Source organism: Melanotaenia boesemani, chromosome 6, assembly GCF_017639745.1.
Source record: "Melanotaenia boesemani isolate fMelBoe1 chromosome 6, fMelBoe1.pri, whole genome shotgun sequence".
Lineage (NCBI taxonomy): Eukaryota > Metazoa > Chordata > Actinopteri > Atheriniformes > Melanotaeniidae > Melanotaenia > Melanotaenia boesemani.
In genome coordinates, this window is record NC_055687.1 from 22307740 (window position 1) to 22324578 (window position 16839).

Sequence of the window (16839 nt, forward strand, 5' to 3'; positions counted from 1 at the left end):
TCAAGCACGGAATCCATTATTTCTGACAAACAACACTCAGTCTGCACCAATCTGCCCATGTTTCACTTCACTTCCATGCCGACCACATCTACATGTCCAGATGTTGTCATCTGGACATTGCTCAGCGCTGCATGGCGAGACGATGGCGCCATGACAAGCTTGGATAAGACGCCATGACATCATTATTCATTATAAATCCCTCAATTTTCATCCAATCACCATCACACTTACAGTGATTAATCAGGGTCTGCTCCTGAACAGATACATACAACTACTTCTGGTCTTGGCCTAAGCCCCGCCCACTTGAAACAGGAAGTGAATTTTTTAGACACCGGGGACCCTCTCTTTCGGAATGAATCTCACACACTCAGAAGTGCTTCAGATAAGGTCAAACTCTTTGATTATACTACAGAAAAAAACCCTCAAGTTCCTTTGCCAAGCAAAACATGGCGAATGGCGTCCACCGCCATGAAACAGGAAGTACTTGTAACTCACCCAATATACTCCTGATCCCCCACAAACGTGGCAGGGAAGACAGTGGTCAGGCCTGGAGCTGATACAAATAGACATATGCTGGTTATGTGGCTCGATAGCGCCCCCTATAAATGTTTAATCTATGAGCCCCAACCACTGCTTTGAACGACATGATAAAATGTGGCATATTTATGTAACATGACAGGACAAACAAAAATGCCTCTTTATGTCCTTATGTTCTCAACACCATAGCCCCGCCCCCTGGGAAAAGGAAGTCCCACCATTTTAACCTTTATCATCTCTATAACTAATTATAACTCATTAATATCATCCTTCATGAACTTATGGTTGAAAATATGACTGACGTCTTACAGCATCATGATTAAAATGGCTTTCTGTGATGGTTTAAATCATTCGCCATTATACAGGAAGTGGCACTAACTCTGCTGTCAGTTGACCAATTGAGCTAATATTTTCCTGTTCTCATTAGAGTTCCAACCTGAACATGGTCCTACATTAAAACAACTTTACCACCACCTAGTGGCCACGTGGAATTTTCCTCTTGATAAAATCATGCTCCAGTTTGTGGGAATTCAACACAGTTTGTAAGACACAAGGTCATGAATGCTTCAGATGTCATCACTGGAAAGGCTGAGGTGCAAGTTGATCCTCTCATGAGGAAAATCACCTCTTGATGGAGATAAACTCTGGAAGAATGGGTATATGGCTGTGGGCGATAGCGGCTGTGCTGCTGGAGGGAGGTTGCAGGGTGATGGGGCGGTGCAATAGGCCGAAGCGGCGCCAGAGGTGCGAGGGCCTCCAACGCTGCTTGCAGCTTTAATTCTTCTTCTTCTTCTTCTTCTTCTTAAACATTGGAGGCATTTTTGGGGACCTGAACATGCACGAAAACGCGCCTATTTTTGTGTACCCCCCCAAAGGAATGTGAAAAATTTGATATTTTGGGGTGCTTGGGACTGTTCGGGCAAAATTGAATGAGAGCGCCACCTATTTACGATGCCCCGCCACTGCACGTCATCAATCTTTATGAAAATTGCTATAAATATTCTAAATGTTCAGGCGAACAAAAAATCCTCTTGGAGCAACAGACTAAAACCAACAGGAAGTCGGCCATTTTGGGTCAAAGTCGCCATTTTGGCGTTTTACTGACATTTTCAAAATCTATCTCCTCCTAGAGATTTTATCGTACTGCTACCAAAATAGCTCAGGATGTCCAGAAGGCATGTGTCTTTAAAAGTTATTGAAAGTTTTCTAATAGGAGAAAGGGCATTGAGGGGGTGGGGCCTCAAATTTTGATGTGTCGCCGTGAAGAACGAAAGTGATATAGCTTCCACATAAAACAATGTATCTGAACCAAAATGGCCATGTATGATGCCAGTCCCATCCTGAACACATCTACATGTCAATATTTGGGTTATGAATTGGCCACGCCCCCTGGCGACAGTAAGTCATGGTTTTTACTTGGAGACCCTCTTATCTGACGTTTTGAACACAACCAGGTCCAAACTGGGTCAGACAGCAGAAAACAAGTTGGTGATGATAACCAGTGAAAACTGTTGCTCTATGCTGCAGGGCGAGACCGTGGCGCCATGGCGAACTTTGATAAGACGCCATGACATCATAAATCACTATAAATCCCTCAATTCTGATCCAATCCCCATCAGACTTGCAGGGATTAATCAGGGTCCGGCCCTGAACAGATTCATATCACCAATTCCGGTCTAGCCCTAAGCCCCGCCCACTTCCAACAGGAAGTGCTTTTTTTCAGACGCAGGGGTCCATCTCCTCAGGAATAAAACGTGCACACTTGAAAGTACTTCACAACATGTCAAACCCTTTCATGATACCACAATAAAAATCTCAAGCTCCTTCGCCAAACGTAACCATGGCGAATAGCGGTCCGACGCCATCAAACAGGAAGTACTTGTAACTGACCCATTGTACTGCTGATCTACACCAAACCTGGCAGGGAGGAGCGCGGACGAGCCGAGAACTCAGCCACATTGACATATGTTGGAAAAATTGCAATATGGCTCTATAGCGCCACCTACAAATATTTAATTGATCATATCTGCCCACTACATTGACTGATATGGCTGAAATCCAGTATATTGATAGAACTTGGAAGGATGTACAAAAAAGCCTCTTGGACCTATATGATAACTTCAACAGGAAGTCAGCCATTTTGAAAAAAGTGTCATTTTTGGGGTCATTTTTGCATGTTTCTTTGCCTTGCATTTGAACGAACTCCTCCTACAGATTTTATCGTATTTACCTCAAACTCAGTCTGAACACTCCAGAGGCATGTGTGGTCAAAAGTTATTGAAAATTTTCTAATAGGAGGTGGCGTTCAGCGGCGGCGCCTCATCAAGTTTTGATGTTTCGCCAACAAGCACGGAATCTATTATTTCTGCAATACAACACTCATTCTGTACCAAACTGCATATATTTCTCTTCACTTCCATGCCGACCACATCTACAAGTCCTGATGTTGTCATCTGGACATTGCTCAACGCTGCATGGCGAGACCGTGGCGCCATGACAAGGTTGGATAAAACGCCATGACATCATTATTGAGTATAAATCCCTCAATTTTCATCCAATCAGCATCACACTTGCACTGATTAATCAGAGTCTGCTTCTTAACAGATATATGTAATTACTTCTGGTCTTGGCCTAAGCCCCGCCCACTTGAAACAGGAAGTGCCTTTTTCCTGCAGCAGGGTCCCTCTCGTCAGGGATTAACCTCACACACTCTACAGTGCTTCAGATCAGGTCAAACCCTTTCATGATATAAGAGAAAAAAAACCTCAAGTTCCTTCCTCAAGCAAAACATGGCAAATGGCGTCCACCGCCATGAAACAGGAAGTACTTGTAACTGACCCAATGTACTCCTGATCTCCACCAAACTTGGCAGGGAGGACAGTGGTCAGGCCTGGAACTGATTCAAATACACATATGCTGGTAATATGGCTCTATAGCGCCCCCTATCAATATTTAGTCTATCAGCTCCACCCACTGCTTTGAACGACATAGTAAAATGTGGCATATTTATATAACATGCCAGGACAAACAAAAAAGCCAGTTCATGTCCTGATGTTCTCAACACCATAGCCCTGGGAAAAGGAAGTCCCACCATTTTAACCCTTTATCCTCTGTATAACTAATTCTAACTCATTAATATCATCCTTCATGAACTCATGGTTGAAAATATGACTGACTTCTTACAGCATCATGATTAAAATGGCTTCCTGTGATGGTTTAAATCATTCGCCATTATACAGGAAGTGGCACTAACCCTGCTGTCAGTTGACCAATTGAGCTAATATTTTCCTGTTCTCATTAGAGTTCCAATCTGAACATGGTTGTACATTAAAAGAACTTTACCACCACCTAGTGGCCACGTGGAATTTTCCTCTTGATGAAATCATGCTCCAGATTGTGGGAATTCAACACAGTTTGTAAGAAACAAGGTCATGAATGCTTCAGATGTCATCACTGGACAGGCTGACGTGCAAGTTGATCTTCTGATGAGGAAAATCACCTCTTGATGGAGATAAACTCTGGAAGAATGGGTATATGGCTGTGGGCAAGAGAGGCTGTGTTGCTGGAGGGAGGCTCTTGGCCGATGGGGCGGTGCAATAGGCCGAAGCGGCGCCAGAGGTGCGAGGGCCTCCAACGCTGCTTGCAGCTTTAATTACCTTTTGTATTATTAACAACCTTGACTTATGTTTCACTGGGGAGGAGAACGACTTGTACTCAGATAATATTTAGTGAGCTCTCCTCTCCCATCACACCACTGATATCATTCTTTGTACTTTGTACCAGGCTGTGCAGGGTTTGCAGACAGTGTACTGAAGATTTGCAACCAACGACCTTGATGCCATCACGTCATGCGAGTCTATATTAACCAAGCCCATGTGTGTTTCTGCGGACTCGCTCAGCCAAAGCTGTTTGACTGTGTGACTCTCATTGTTGATCAGCTCTTAATAAAAATACTTTGTTTGATTCTCACTTAGTGTGTGATCTTTGATAATAAAATTCCACAACAACAGTCAGCTAGGTTTTCATTTGTGTTGGTTTGAATGTTAATTAGACTAGCTGTTGTCTATTCTGTTTTATTAGTTTTTTTATTAGTACTGCGCTGGCGGCCATCTTGCCTCAGTCAGCTCGCTCATAACATTGTTTTAATGGTGCATGTACTTTAAAAATAACCATAACTTGCTTTTAAAGTGATTTTTTGGGGATTTAGTTTGTTATAAACACCAGAGATGTAGCTCTGATTTGCATACTTATTTATGAATAATGGCGATGAATAATTATAGCCACAGATTCTAGAGCTTTAACCATGGACTTTCATTAAAAGAAAACAGATAGGTTCAATGAAAATACACACGCACAAGGTACTTATGTTCAATCAATATTTACACAACTAAAACTCAACATACAGAATGACTTGGTAATGTGTGTTTGTGTGTGTGTGTCATCTCTCGACCCAGAAATTCCCTTCTTTCTCCTCATCTTCCTGTATAATTATACTGTCAAACACACACACCCATAAACAACACACGTCCCACTGATCAGCAGTATGCAGATGAAAAGCTACTCAGCACCTCCTCCGTTCCCCTCTCCAACTCAGACCCTCAGATATTTTTTAACTCACTTTTATTGGAATTATCTTGGTTTGTTTCTGCAGCAGCAAAAGAAAGACTAAAACAATCAACATGATCTGCAAAGGTTTATAAATTTTGTCACAGTAGACACAAACAACAGTAGATTTAAGTGTACCACACCCAGCTACTTCTTTATATATTCTGTAACATTTCCCAAAAATGGGTTTTCTAGTTTTCATTCCTAAAGTAAATGCAGAAATATTACTGTTTCTGTTCTGCATTTCCAACACAAGTTTATAGCCAGAATGCAGATACAATGAAGTTTACTGGGAGTAAAGTAGTCTACACACACTGTCCACTTCGTCAGATCGTCAGATGTCTAATCAGCCAATCTTATGTCCTCTGTGATGCTGGGTGTTGTGTTTTTTGGTTATTGCCATGGTTCTTCTTTTTTCCGGTTGTTGTTTTGTTTCTTCCTCCTCGTTTTTGATAGATCACACTTGATCACGCAAGTTTTTGGAAGACTAGATTCTGCGAGACAGAATCGTTATGTGTGTGTTGTTCTGTGATGAGATTATCGGAGCAAACCCCACACAGTACAATCAAAACTGTAAAATGCCTGATTTTTAATCTTCATGTGTGAGGTCTTGAACAAATAACAAAATTTTATCCACCTTTTTTTTTATTTCAGTTTCAGGTTCAACTTATTTAAATGACATCTCTTATTTTTTTTACCCTTCGTTGCTGACCCATAGTGTGCAGAATGATGCTAGTCCTGGTACCTTGCAGGTTCAACTGATTCATGAGTGTTCTGGTAATGAGCGTAGCCGTACTTCCAGGATCTAAGAAAGCATAAGTTTTCAGCACCTTCTCTCCTTTCTTAGATTTAATCTCAACAGGAACAATTGAGTATAGTCCTGGTCTCCGGCCCCAGTACAAGCACCAACCTGGTGGGACACAAGTGCACTGCTCACAGATGTTCCAGGTGGTTTAGCCTGCTCTTCTCTGCACTCTGTATGTAGATGGGATGCTTTAGATTGCATTTGTCACAGGTGAGACGACTCCTGCACTCCCTGTTGATGTGACCGACCTTTAAACACCCGAAACATACTCCTTTTCCTTTAAGGAGTTCCATTCTCTCCCTTTGAGAGATCCTATTTAGTTTGGGACATTTTAGCATGAAATGAGGCTGCTCACAGCAAAGACAGGCTTCTGAGGGAGGACTCTTAAAAGCTGTTGACTGCCTTTGTTGCTCATGCGTCCGGTTTGAAGATGCTGTGTCACTGTTAGTAGTTGTAATAGATGTTACAAAACTACTACCTCTGATGGTATTCTTAAACGGTATCCTGTTCTTCTGTGCACATTTCATTACAGGGCTTGACTTGGCATCAGAGATGTCTCCAAACAGAGGATGAGACAGGATCTTCACTTGCTGTTCAAGAAAGCTGACCAGGTCACTGAATGTAGCTCTGAAGCCTCGCTGTTCCTGTATCTCGCAAGCCTTTGTTCTCCATCTTTCACGTAGCTTATAAGGCCACTTCATAATGATCTGCCGCATGTGAGATGAAACATTCAGCACCTCCAAGTATTGCAGCTCAGTCATTGCATTACAGCATCCACGTAAGAACAAGGCTAAGTCCTGCAGTGCTTGCCATCCTCTGATTTTATAACTGGCCAGGCAAAAACCTTGTCCATGTACGCAGTGGCAATGTGATGTTCATTTCCAAAATGCTCAAATAAAAGTCCTTTAGCTCTCTGGTAACCCTGCTGTGGTGGCATGTGCATACAGCTCCTCACCAGTTCCCTTGGCTGCCCTGTGGTGTATTGTTCCAAAAAATATAAACAATCCAGATAGCTGTTAGTTTTTTCCTCCACACAGTGCTGAAATGCTGTCGTGAAAGAAATGCACTGCAACGGATCACCAGCAAACACTGGGATATCACGCTGAGGCAAAGTGGATGCTAACTGCTGCTGCACAAGCATTGATGTCAGTTCGTTCTGCTTTTGCATGATGGTGCAGAAGGCATTGTCAGCTACAGCTGAAGCTTGTAGAAGGGAACTCGTTGTGGCTGTGGAGCTGCAGGCTGGACAGAACTGGCATTAGGTATTGGCAACTTAATTATTGACTGGTCCTTTCGTGTAACCAAACCATCCTTTAACTGTGGGTTGGGTTTAACAGTGACATCCGGGGGCTGGTTATGATGTAATGGTTGACTCCTTGCGCATGATTTTACGTTGCCGAAAACTTTGGGCCTCACATCTGATGCAGATGTTGAGGGCGCCATTGAGCTCCACCGAGCAGCAAATGTAATACCTTTAGGCACAAACTCTTTCGCCTGCGGGTCAAACCTTTGCTCTTTAATCCCTTTACTGATGTAGGAGTTCATCCCATCAGAGCTTGATTTTCTTCCTACACTACTGCTCTCCAATACAGACAGACGTGCTGCAGCAGCAATTCCATTTGTTCCTTTTGTTTTCTTATTTTATCAACTTCCAGTCTGTGTCTCTGCTCTTGTTCCTCCAACTCATGTTTCAGTTTTAGAGCTGCGGCTTTCGCCATCAGAGCTGCTTGATCAGCCATAGCTAGTTTACGAGCCGAGGACATGCTTGACCGAACACACAACTGCGTTTACTTGAACGCTTACTAGAAATGTTTGAAATGCTGTCCTCACAGTCCTCAACAGCACCATAATGTTCCTTCACTTCAACATTGCCATCCACATCACCTGCATTTTCATTTACATCATCATCATCATTTTCATCCAACACCCCATTTTCATTCAACCAAGTGCACACCTTATTCACAAATTCCTCATGAGCTGCCTTTTTAAGCTGAAACCAGTCCTTTTGCTTTGTTGCTCATCATTAGGCAAGTCAAAATTATTTAACAAGGTGGAATGAAGAGAGGACGCATTTTTATATAAAGCATTTAAACGTTTTAGATATTGTTTGAACATTTGTATTTGTTGTCCAAAGTTCTTTTATTTTTGCTTTTATTTTGCTTGCTTGTTTAAATACATCACTCCTTTCCTTTTGAACTCTTTCCATGGCAAAAGCAGCACCCTTTAATGAAAGCTTTCTTTGCCTTTTTCCACCTTATATGACCGCGGCCTCAGTTTCAGAATGATCACAGTTCAAATAACTCATTTTCAACTGTAATCGGTGGTTACAATGGCGTGCTGGGTTGTGCCTTTACGCTCGGCCAGAGCACTTCAAAAATGCCACAAACACCAAGGTATCCACACCAAAAAGCAACTGAATATCCACACTTTGAAACATGACTGATTGAAAGCCGCCCTTTGTTCATTAGCCGTGTGTCAGACAAACATCAACTCCCGGATGAGGCGCGAGGCCGCTCCACGTCAAAGCCGATCCATAGCGTCATATTAATTAAATAAGGATGACTACACTCACCGGAGATGTCCCACACGTTAGTTGTGCCTCATATCCTATTTATCCATGACCTTACGTGAGAAGACGCCGATGGATGGATGGATGAGTGTAGCTTTGTGAAGCAGGAAAGCAGGTCCCGGCGTTGTTGCTCCAACTTTTCAAGATGAGGTGAATCCTTTCCAACAGGTGGCTTGTAATGTTTTCCAAAAGGTCGGGTTTTTTACTTTGTGTAGCAACTATCTGGTCCTATCCTCTTTGGTCGCTCTGGGTGCGGGGGATCCTGGTGATAACGCGCTTCGTTATCAATGTCCAGACTGAAAGGTAAGTTCGGATGTGTTCCCATTTACTGAATGAATAAAAATAATGGCTTGAAGTCCAGGATGGTGGTATGGCTACAGGATGAATAGATGGCCCTGAGGTTATGAAAAGGATGGAGGTATAGCGAGTGGCGGTGGAAAAACTGTAAGAAGCGTCTAGGCATAAAGGCGTTTAGAAACGGTAAACACCGTGCGACCTCCCGTTACCCAAGTATGACCGATGTGTGATGTCCTCTCTGATTATGTGATTAACTCTCTTGGAGCTGGTCAGGTCTGGGTAACATCCGGTTTATTCTGCATCTGCATCAGTAACAAACAGGGAGGAATGTCACCTTGCGCGGACAACAGGACATGCTCACTCTGGAAACGTGGCACATGTTAATGTTAGCTAGCCTAACCCAAATTTTTCACCAGCAATAAAACATACAAAACTCAAGTCATTACTTAACAAAACCATGGTGAAATTACTCTGAAACATATCATATAAAACTAAAAAGAAGTCAACTTAATTTCAATGCACTTTTGAGTGAGTTTATAATAATATTGTCCACGGACATTCCATCTGCACCCTACCTCATGGGAATCCTCCGCTACTTTGAGGATTACCCATCGTTCCTTGCTGTCACTATTATGCTAAGGGATGCAGGTACATTTTACAACAGCAGGTGGCATTGTTTTCCCCATTTAGCAGGATTTAACCTGAACCTATTTAACTATGTTACACAAGCACCCCGTGCACTGTCACCTCCATGCCTATATGCACTTCCCCTCCACACCGCCACCAATAGTGGAGGGGAATATAGGTCACCTGTGCCATTCCAAACGTAAACAAACACCACCACCACAATAAACCTGGACCCAACAATAAAGAGAAATAATGGCTCCTACAGTCTTCATCATTATTGCCACCATCACCACGATCACTGTCAGTGTACATATGCAATAATATTAAAAACGATAAAGAGAAAACTTCCTATCATAATTAAAAGCTATGGCAAATAATATAAAAAAATGGACTTAATTCCAAACAAATGAAAGTTTGGAGCAGACTTCAGGTTTTCTGGAATTATTTTGAGATATTGGGAGCATTAAACCTAAATGCAGATTCAACTTGTTAATTTTGTATCTTTCATTTAGGAAAGACCTCTATTTCTCATATAAATACCTCCCAATCCTACTTTATGATCATAAAATCTCCCAGCCAGTTATTATAGAACAATCTATGTCACAGAGATTCCATTAAGTTTGATTAATAACAACAACAATGACAAAAACCCATTTACTGCTGACCATTAAACCTTGCTACATTAGAAAAAAGAAACCAAGTTTTAAGTCTAGTAATATAAAAAATTATATAAAAAATTCTATGCTGTGGACGAAATTGTGAATTTCCAAGTATTTCAATGAGTGTCCTCTAAAATGTTAACTCTTGGGTTGGAAAGCAAACTAGACGCAGATGATCTTAAACATATTGATTACTCAGATGGTGTCAGCAGATCTGATATATATTTTGGACAAAAGACATTTTGTGCCTTGTAAACAAGAACACCTTTCAGTTGTTTCCACTTTGTATCTTTACCACTAGATGTCCTTTATCCAACATGCTGCTCCATCAAAACTTTAAAATATTAGTTTTCTTGGTTGAAGTGGAGTTTAGATAAAGTTCTAAGAGATCATTTGAAAGAAATGTATTACAAAATGCATTGTCATATTGGAATATGCACACACCACCAGGGAAAAAAGCAACTCAAGATAATTTGCATTTATAATGTCTCTGACATATTAATCACTTTTACTGTTTACAGATGTATCACATGACTTAATCAAGTCATAAATGTAAGTCGCTTTGGATAAAAGCATCTGCTAAATGACTGTAGAACAGAACAGAACAGAATAGAATAGAATAGAATAGAATAGAATAGAATAGAATAAATTCACTTGCCTCTTAGAAGGTAGTTTATTAGTCATACAACGCTGCAAATTTGCAAGACAACTGGAGCAGAGTTCCTAAACTGGTACATCATTGTTCTTGATGGTGCAGAAGGTTTTGTAAACAGTGAGAAACTCCCCAATTCATTATGTAAAATACTTGCATAACAAACAGGGCAGATGAACTTAACACTCAAAATTAGTGTGGATGTGCTGCTTGTTGCTTCTCATGCCAGAAGATGGCAGTAGAGGTGAGGCTTTGGGCTCTGTCTCCTCCAGCAACGATGACAGTGAGGGTTGACGTTCTCTGCCAGATCCCTTGTGACAGCAAAGTGTCTGAGACCTCACTGCTGATATTAGGGACACTCCACGCTGAGATGGACATGTGTGACTTACAGAACATGAGACAGTTACAGCTGAACCAGCAGTTGGAACCATGAACATTACTGGTTTTTCTGAGGAAGCAGATGAAATAAAACACAGAGTACTGGTACAGCTAAGATGCAAATAAACAAAATTAATTAAACGTTTCAGTAATGTGAAAAAGGATTTTGGTCCTTTCATGATAACAAAAACACTTTTAACTCCAACTAATAACTATTGTTGAATCTGTATTGATCATCTCTGTACTGGAACAGAAAGGCCTGTTGTCAAAAGGTTTATTGATGGGTATTTTTCTATCATAAAATAAGACACAAAGAACTCAGAGTGAAGTCAGCTTCATCGCGATGGGGAGAGACGGTGGTTCAGCACTCAGAGAGTGTCTGGTGTCAACTCCGAAGTCTCAACCCCAGTGCAGCCTTTTTATTGAGCAGCTATCACACTTCAGTAGAGCAAGCAAAGTTCTCACAAACTTCAAACAGGGAAACACATCAGCATACAACACTTTATGACCCTTATCACACAGAGCTGTGACCACCACATCCTGTCCTCTGCAGGGTGGGTGAGACCGCAAATCATTATCCATCCTTAAGGGAGAAACTTTAAACTGTTAACTTTAAACTGTCAACTTCTGCTTGGCTCTAACATTTATCACTAATCAATCTCTAGTGAGCAGATTCTTTCGATCAGATCTCCCAACAATCTGCTTCAGTCCTTAAAATGATCTATCACACACCGTGTTGTGTTTTGTCTGTGGACTGAATGTGTGTGTGTGTGTGTGTGTGTGTGTGTGTGTGTGTGTGTGTGTGTGTGTGTGAGAGAGAGAGGGAGAGAGAGAGAGAGAGAGAAGCTTTAATAAGATGTCAGTAGTCAAATGTCAAGTTCATTTATCATGAAAGAAAACTAAGTTTTAAGATCAATGAAAAATACAACTACTTTCATTTTAAGGTGGCTCTACCTCAACTGATTTCTCATATTCTGAAAAAAAGACATCAATTATGTCATAAATAAATCTCTTCACTTTTTTTCTCTTTTAGATATTTTGTGTTGTGAGTAACCAACCAACACCACATAGGTAGCTGGTCTGTGTAGAAAAGCACACATACTGACTAGATTTAAATCATGTTAAAAATGTAAGTTTCTCCCTCTCATGCAGTGTTCCTCCAGAATAAGGCCAGGAAGGAAGATTTCTGTCCAAGAAATCTGAAGAACATGCACATGGTGGTGGATAAACTAATGGCCCATTCTCACCTCAAATACAAAGGTACAAAACCTACAAAAGTCTTCAAATTTCCATGTTGTTAAGGGTAAATTATGTGTAATGTAAAACTGAGTTTAAGTAATGAGAGTTTTATGATTCAGAATCAGTTGTGCATAGATTTTATCTTAAAATGTGATCATATTTTAAAAAACATTGAAATTCTACATAAATATAATCTATTTTGATAAATAATAGAAAAATGACTCCTGTCTTCTGGTTGCGTTTGCAGCACAAGTCAGCAAACCCAGTCTCTTAATTGGGATTGAGTGGATAAAAGTGATCTTTGGCCTTTAACAAGTAACTTGTAAGTAACAAGTTTAATTTTTTTCCATTCACATAAAAATATGACGCTTGCTTCACCAAAAGAAAGAGCAGAGAAGTTCTGAAATGATTTATTTGCTGGAATTCACTGTTGCAAGACCAAAGAGTTTGGTTGAGCAACTCTATAAACAATGTACTTAACCCAACACAATGCCGAAGGCTATGGCAGTCAGGTCATGTGGTATAATCCCATAATGTATTGTTGACTTCACAGGTACACTGTCCATGCTCGACTGCAACATCTTCCCAGGCCTGGGGCAGGACTATCTGGCTACTGAGGTCAACATGTTCCTGCTTCCTGTCCAAGACGGTGATGGAGAGGATAGTCTGAACAAAGCAGGTTGTTGAGAAACTGCTGATGAAACACAACCCTTTCTCTATTGTTGAAGGTTGAAATTAATATTTTTGCAATGTTTAGGGTCAGGAACATATCCACTCTTCTCTCTGCTTCCGGGGTACAGGGGACACCCCTCCTTCTCCACTATGGTCTCAAAACTGCGTAGCCAGATACTTGCCATGCCCCGCTGTCAGCTGTCACACACCATCCTCACTGAGAAAAACTAGTAAACTTCTCATTCTCATTTGATTTGTGCATTTTCCACTTAGGAGAAAAAAAAACAAATATAAATTCTGCTGCAAGCTTAGTTTTCCCAGAGTTTGTAAGTAATGATTGATCCATGTCCGTATGAATGATCATTGAATGATCATTTATTTAATATACAGTAGTATTAGCCATTATAAATATGATATATATGTTCATTTAAAAAAAAAGCCGGACTAATGGATTAACAGTTAATAAATAAAGGTTGTTCAGGGAAAATGTTTATTTTTAATATATAGCTTAACTTTAACTTTAAAAGTTACATTAAGTTCTTAATGTATTTAGTTTATATTTTAAAAATTCATTGTTGCTCCACACAAACAGATCTGCTTTAGTTACCGATGCTACTGTCGCGTGGTAGATTATACAGTATCTCTTTAACTAAGTTAAGTGTAATAACTAAGTTGTGTGCATATGGTATTTTGCTATATATTTTCCTCCTGTATGTTAAATAGGTATGCATGTTATTACAGCTTTATGGAGCCTAATTAACAGCAGTTTATATGCAATAATGTTGTACAATAATCAATGTGTTCATTGGTAATAAAGCATTTCAAGCTTTAATTATAACTAATTGCTTTTTTGATCACTCCTTTACTAAAAACACTGGCACAAAATAAAAAAAACACCACTGCTGTGGGTTCCCTGCCCCACGGGAGTCAGGCCGTGGTGGTCGTGGCCCTCAGGCGCTGTGGTTGGCGTCGCTTATTTTCACTTCTGAAAGTTATCAACCCTAGCCAGCAGAAACCTAGACTTATCCCAAACACACATGTGAACATTACACTTCTTTACTGCAATAATTTATCAATCATTGTTACTTACCAGTACAATATATCATGACTTAGGGTATCACATCTACGCAAAAACTTTGTTCATGGCATGAAGGGGTAAGACCCCCAAAACTTATTTTGCTTAGGGCCCACTGAAGGCTAGAGCCGGCTCTGGAAAGAGGAGAGGAGGAGGAGGTGCTGCTAGGGAGGAGACAGACGTTACACCGAGTCCTTTGGTGCTGCAGGCAGGTACTATCAGGTACTATCAGGTACTATCAGAGGGATAAAATGTAGAGCTGGTGGATCCTCTGTGTAGCAGTATCACTGGTTTTTGGGGCAGTGATTCTGCCTGTTGCTACATTTAAGTTTGTGTTGATGTTTAAACAACAGGAATCCCTGCAATATTAAAACTGAGACTTCCTGTTTAGTTTAGATGTGCAGTAATAAATATCTGCCAGTCCGACATTGCTGACAGCTGAGATTATTCTGGATCTATCTGTTGAGCCTGAAAACGATTTTCGTGATCAATAAGTTATGCCTACAGAGACTGAGGGCAGGGGTGTTGCTAGACATAGGGCTCTACAGAAGCCTGGGTCCCCCATTACTTATATATATGAGCGTTATAGAATTAACAGTGTTATGTTACATCTGCTTCCCTTTGCTAATCTGACTGTTACTGTTGCTCCCAAACCCCTGCTACTGAAACAACAACAACAACAACTGTTGAAATAGACTTTCTGAAAAGTCTAAGTTAGAAAATACTTCCAAGTGAATATCAGATTTTTGTGATAAATGTAGTCAGCTGACATTATTTTGTACTCCAACATATATGTTTAAACATTTATGTTGAAATTTATTCTCCAATAAATGTCACTGAGTCATGTTTTTTATTGAACCTGCTGTCTGACTGAAAACTGTCTGACTGGGAACTGTCTGACTGAAAACTGTCTGACTGGGAACTGCCTGGCTGGAAACTGTCTGACTGGGAACTGCCTGACTGGGAACTGCCTGATTGGGAAAGGAATAAAATATCAACACAAAGCTGAACTGTTTTTTAACGCGACATCTCAGTCTCAAATGATTAGCGGTAACAGCTTTGATGAATTTCTGATCGTAATTAATCAGTGTTGTCCCTAAATGCAGTGGCGTTGGACTCGGGGATTAATCTATACCATTTACCCAGGGCCCACTGCAGGGTGGAGACCCTTGAAAATCTGGATTAAAAAGGTATTTTATGTTCCATTTTAAAACATTTAATTGTGATTTTAAAAGTCAGTTTGCCTGAATTAAGGCGCAGACAGACTGAATTTTGCATTATAATAATGATGGGGGCTCTTATAGGCCCTATCACACCTCTAAAAGTAAGACAGAAGGTACAATAAAAAACATGACATAACGCGTTAATCGCGCGTTAACGCAGCGCTTAATTAACGCAGCGCTTAATTAACGCAACGCTTAATTAATGCCGTTAATTTTTTTAATCGCGAGTTATTTTTTTATTTTTTTCTGGCCACTGGTTTTGATGACAGAAACATGGTGTCCATGTCTCCCTTCCCTGCTGCAGCGGTGCGTCTGATGTAATCAGGAGAGAGCGGGTTTATTAAAATGAAGAGACGTTTTCTGTCTGGAACTTAAGAAAGAAGAAGAAGAACCGACTTTTCTCTTTGTCAAAATACATGCAGATGGACAGAACATTGTGATTTTTGGACGGGAAACTTTTTTATGTATTATTATTTTTTTTAATAAATGCGGTTTTAATTTATGCAAGACAGCAAAGGTTAGACATGCTTTCTGACTTTTCCAAGCATGCAGCATAAATCACGTCTTCTCCTGCCTCTGGTTCGGTGAATCTTGGTCATAGCGAGATGAAACTTCATCTGTGGAATCTGTGAGATGTGAGCTTTTAGTAGAGAAGTCGTTTGTTCGTGTTCATGCCGTGGGGTGGACACGGGGAGACATATTTTGTGTTTACATATTTTTGGGACTTTGTGCAGCTGCTATTTAAATTGTTTGTTGTCCTAACTGTGTTTGTTGGTGATAGAAATGGTTTTACTGAGCTGGTAGCTGAGATTCTGGACTTTCTGTGGATACCACACATGTTTATAGTTACATCTACAGACCTGACGCTACACCTGGAGCGAGATGTTAACCCCTTAACTCCTGGTAGCGGAGGCTGCAGGTGCAGTCAAACAAAAAATGAAAGTTTAGAGAATTTATATGCCAGAAATCTGGATAATGAAGCACTGAAGGTGCATGGATGGAAGTTATTGTGCATATTGTGAATATTTCTCTCACCATCTAGAAGCTGTGAGATTCTAATCCTGCTTTCTGTCTGTTCACCTGATGCTGATATTCATCACATATTGTTCCTTCTGTGTTTAGAAGGAAGCAGCTTCACAGCTTTGGTTTTATAAATATATATGAAGAAATATTTTAACTGTTGCTGTTTAAAGAGAAAATTGCTGCTAAACCTGTTTATGTGTTTAGTTCAGAGGTCTGCAGCCTTTCCAATCCAAAGAGCCATTTTTCCCTCAGCCAGCTAAATAAAACTCCTTTAGAGACGCAAATGTTATGAGACTTTTCAAAAAGTCAGCTTAATATATATTTTTAATAAAGAGCCACCAAAGGATGTTTGTCATTTTTGAAGAACCACATTTTTAATTTCAATTTTTAAGGTTTTAAAATAAAGGAAACACAGAAAACCGTTATAAATAGAGGATAGACAGACTTTCTTCTAAGGGATGTAGATATTTGTGGAAAA

General features: G+C 40.4%; 1 protein-coding gene across 1 annotated transcript; it reads left to right on the forward strand.

Moving 5' to 3' along the window:
- Positions 1–9572: 9572 nt before the first annotated feature.
- Positions 9573–13271, forward strand: LOC121641429 (protein SMG9-like). Its single transcript, XM_041987538.1, has 4 exons — positions 9573–9639; positions 12282–12389; positions 12922–13047; positions 13126–13271. The coding sequence occupies exons 1-4, from the start codon at positions 9573–9575 to the stop codon at positions 13269–13271; spliced, it is 447 nt and encodes a 148-aa protein (XP_041843472.1).
- The last annotated feature ends 3568 nt before the right edge of the window (positions 13272–16839 follow it).

What these genes read in the sequence shown, in the direction of transcription:
- LOC121641429 (XM_041987538.1), top strand. Translation starts at nt 9,573, where the DNA reads ATGCACTTCCCCTCCACACCGCCACCAATAGTGGAGGGGAATATAGGT. An exon ending in TTCTCACCTCAAATACAAAG is followed by an intron (nt 12,390 to 12,921) that starts GTACAAAACCTA and finishes TTGACTTCACAG; the next exon opens with GTACACTGTCCATGCTCGAC. An exon ending in GGATAGTCTGAACAAAGCAG is followed by an intron (nt 13,048 to 13,125) that starts GTTGTTGAGAAA and finishes TGCAATGTTTAG; the next exon opens with GGTCAGGAACATATCCACTC.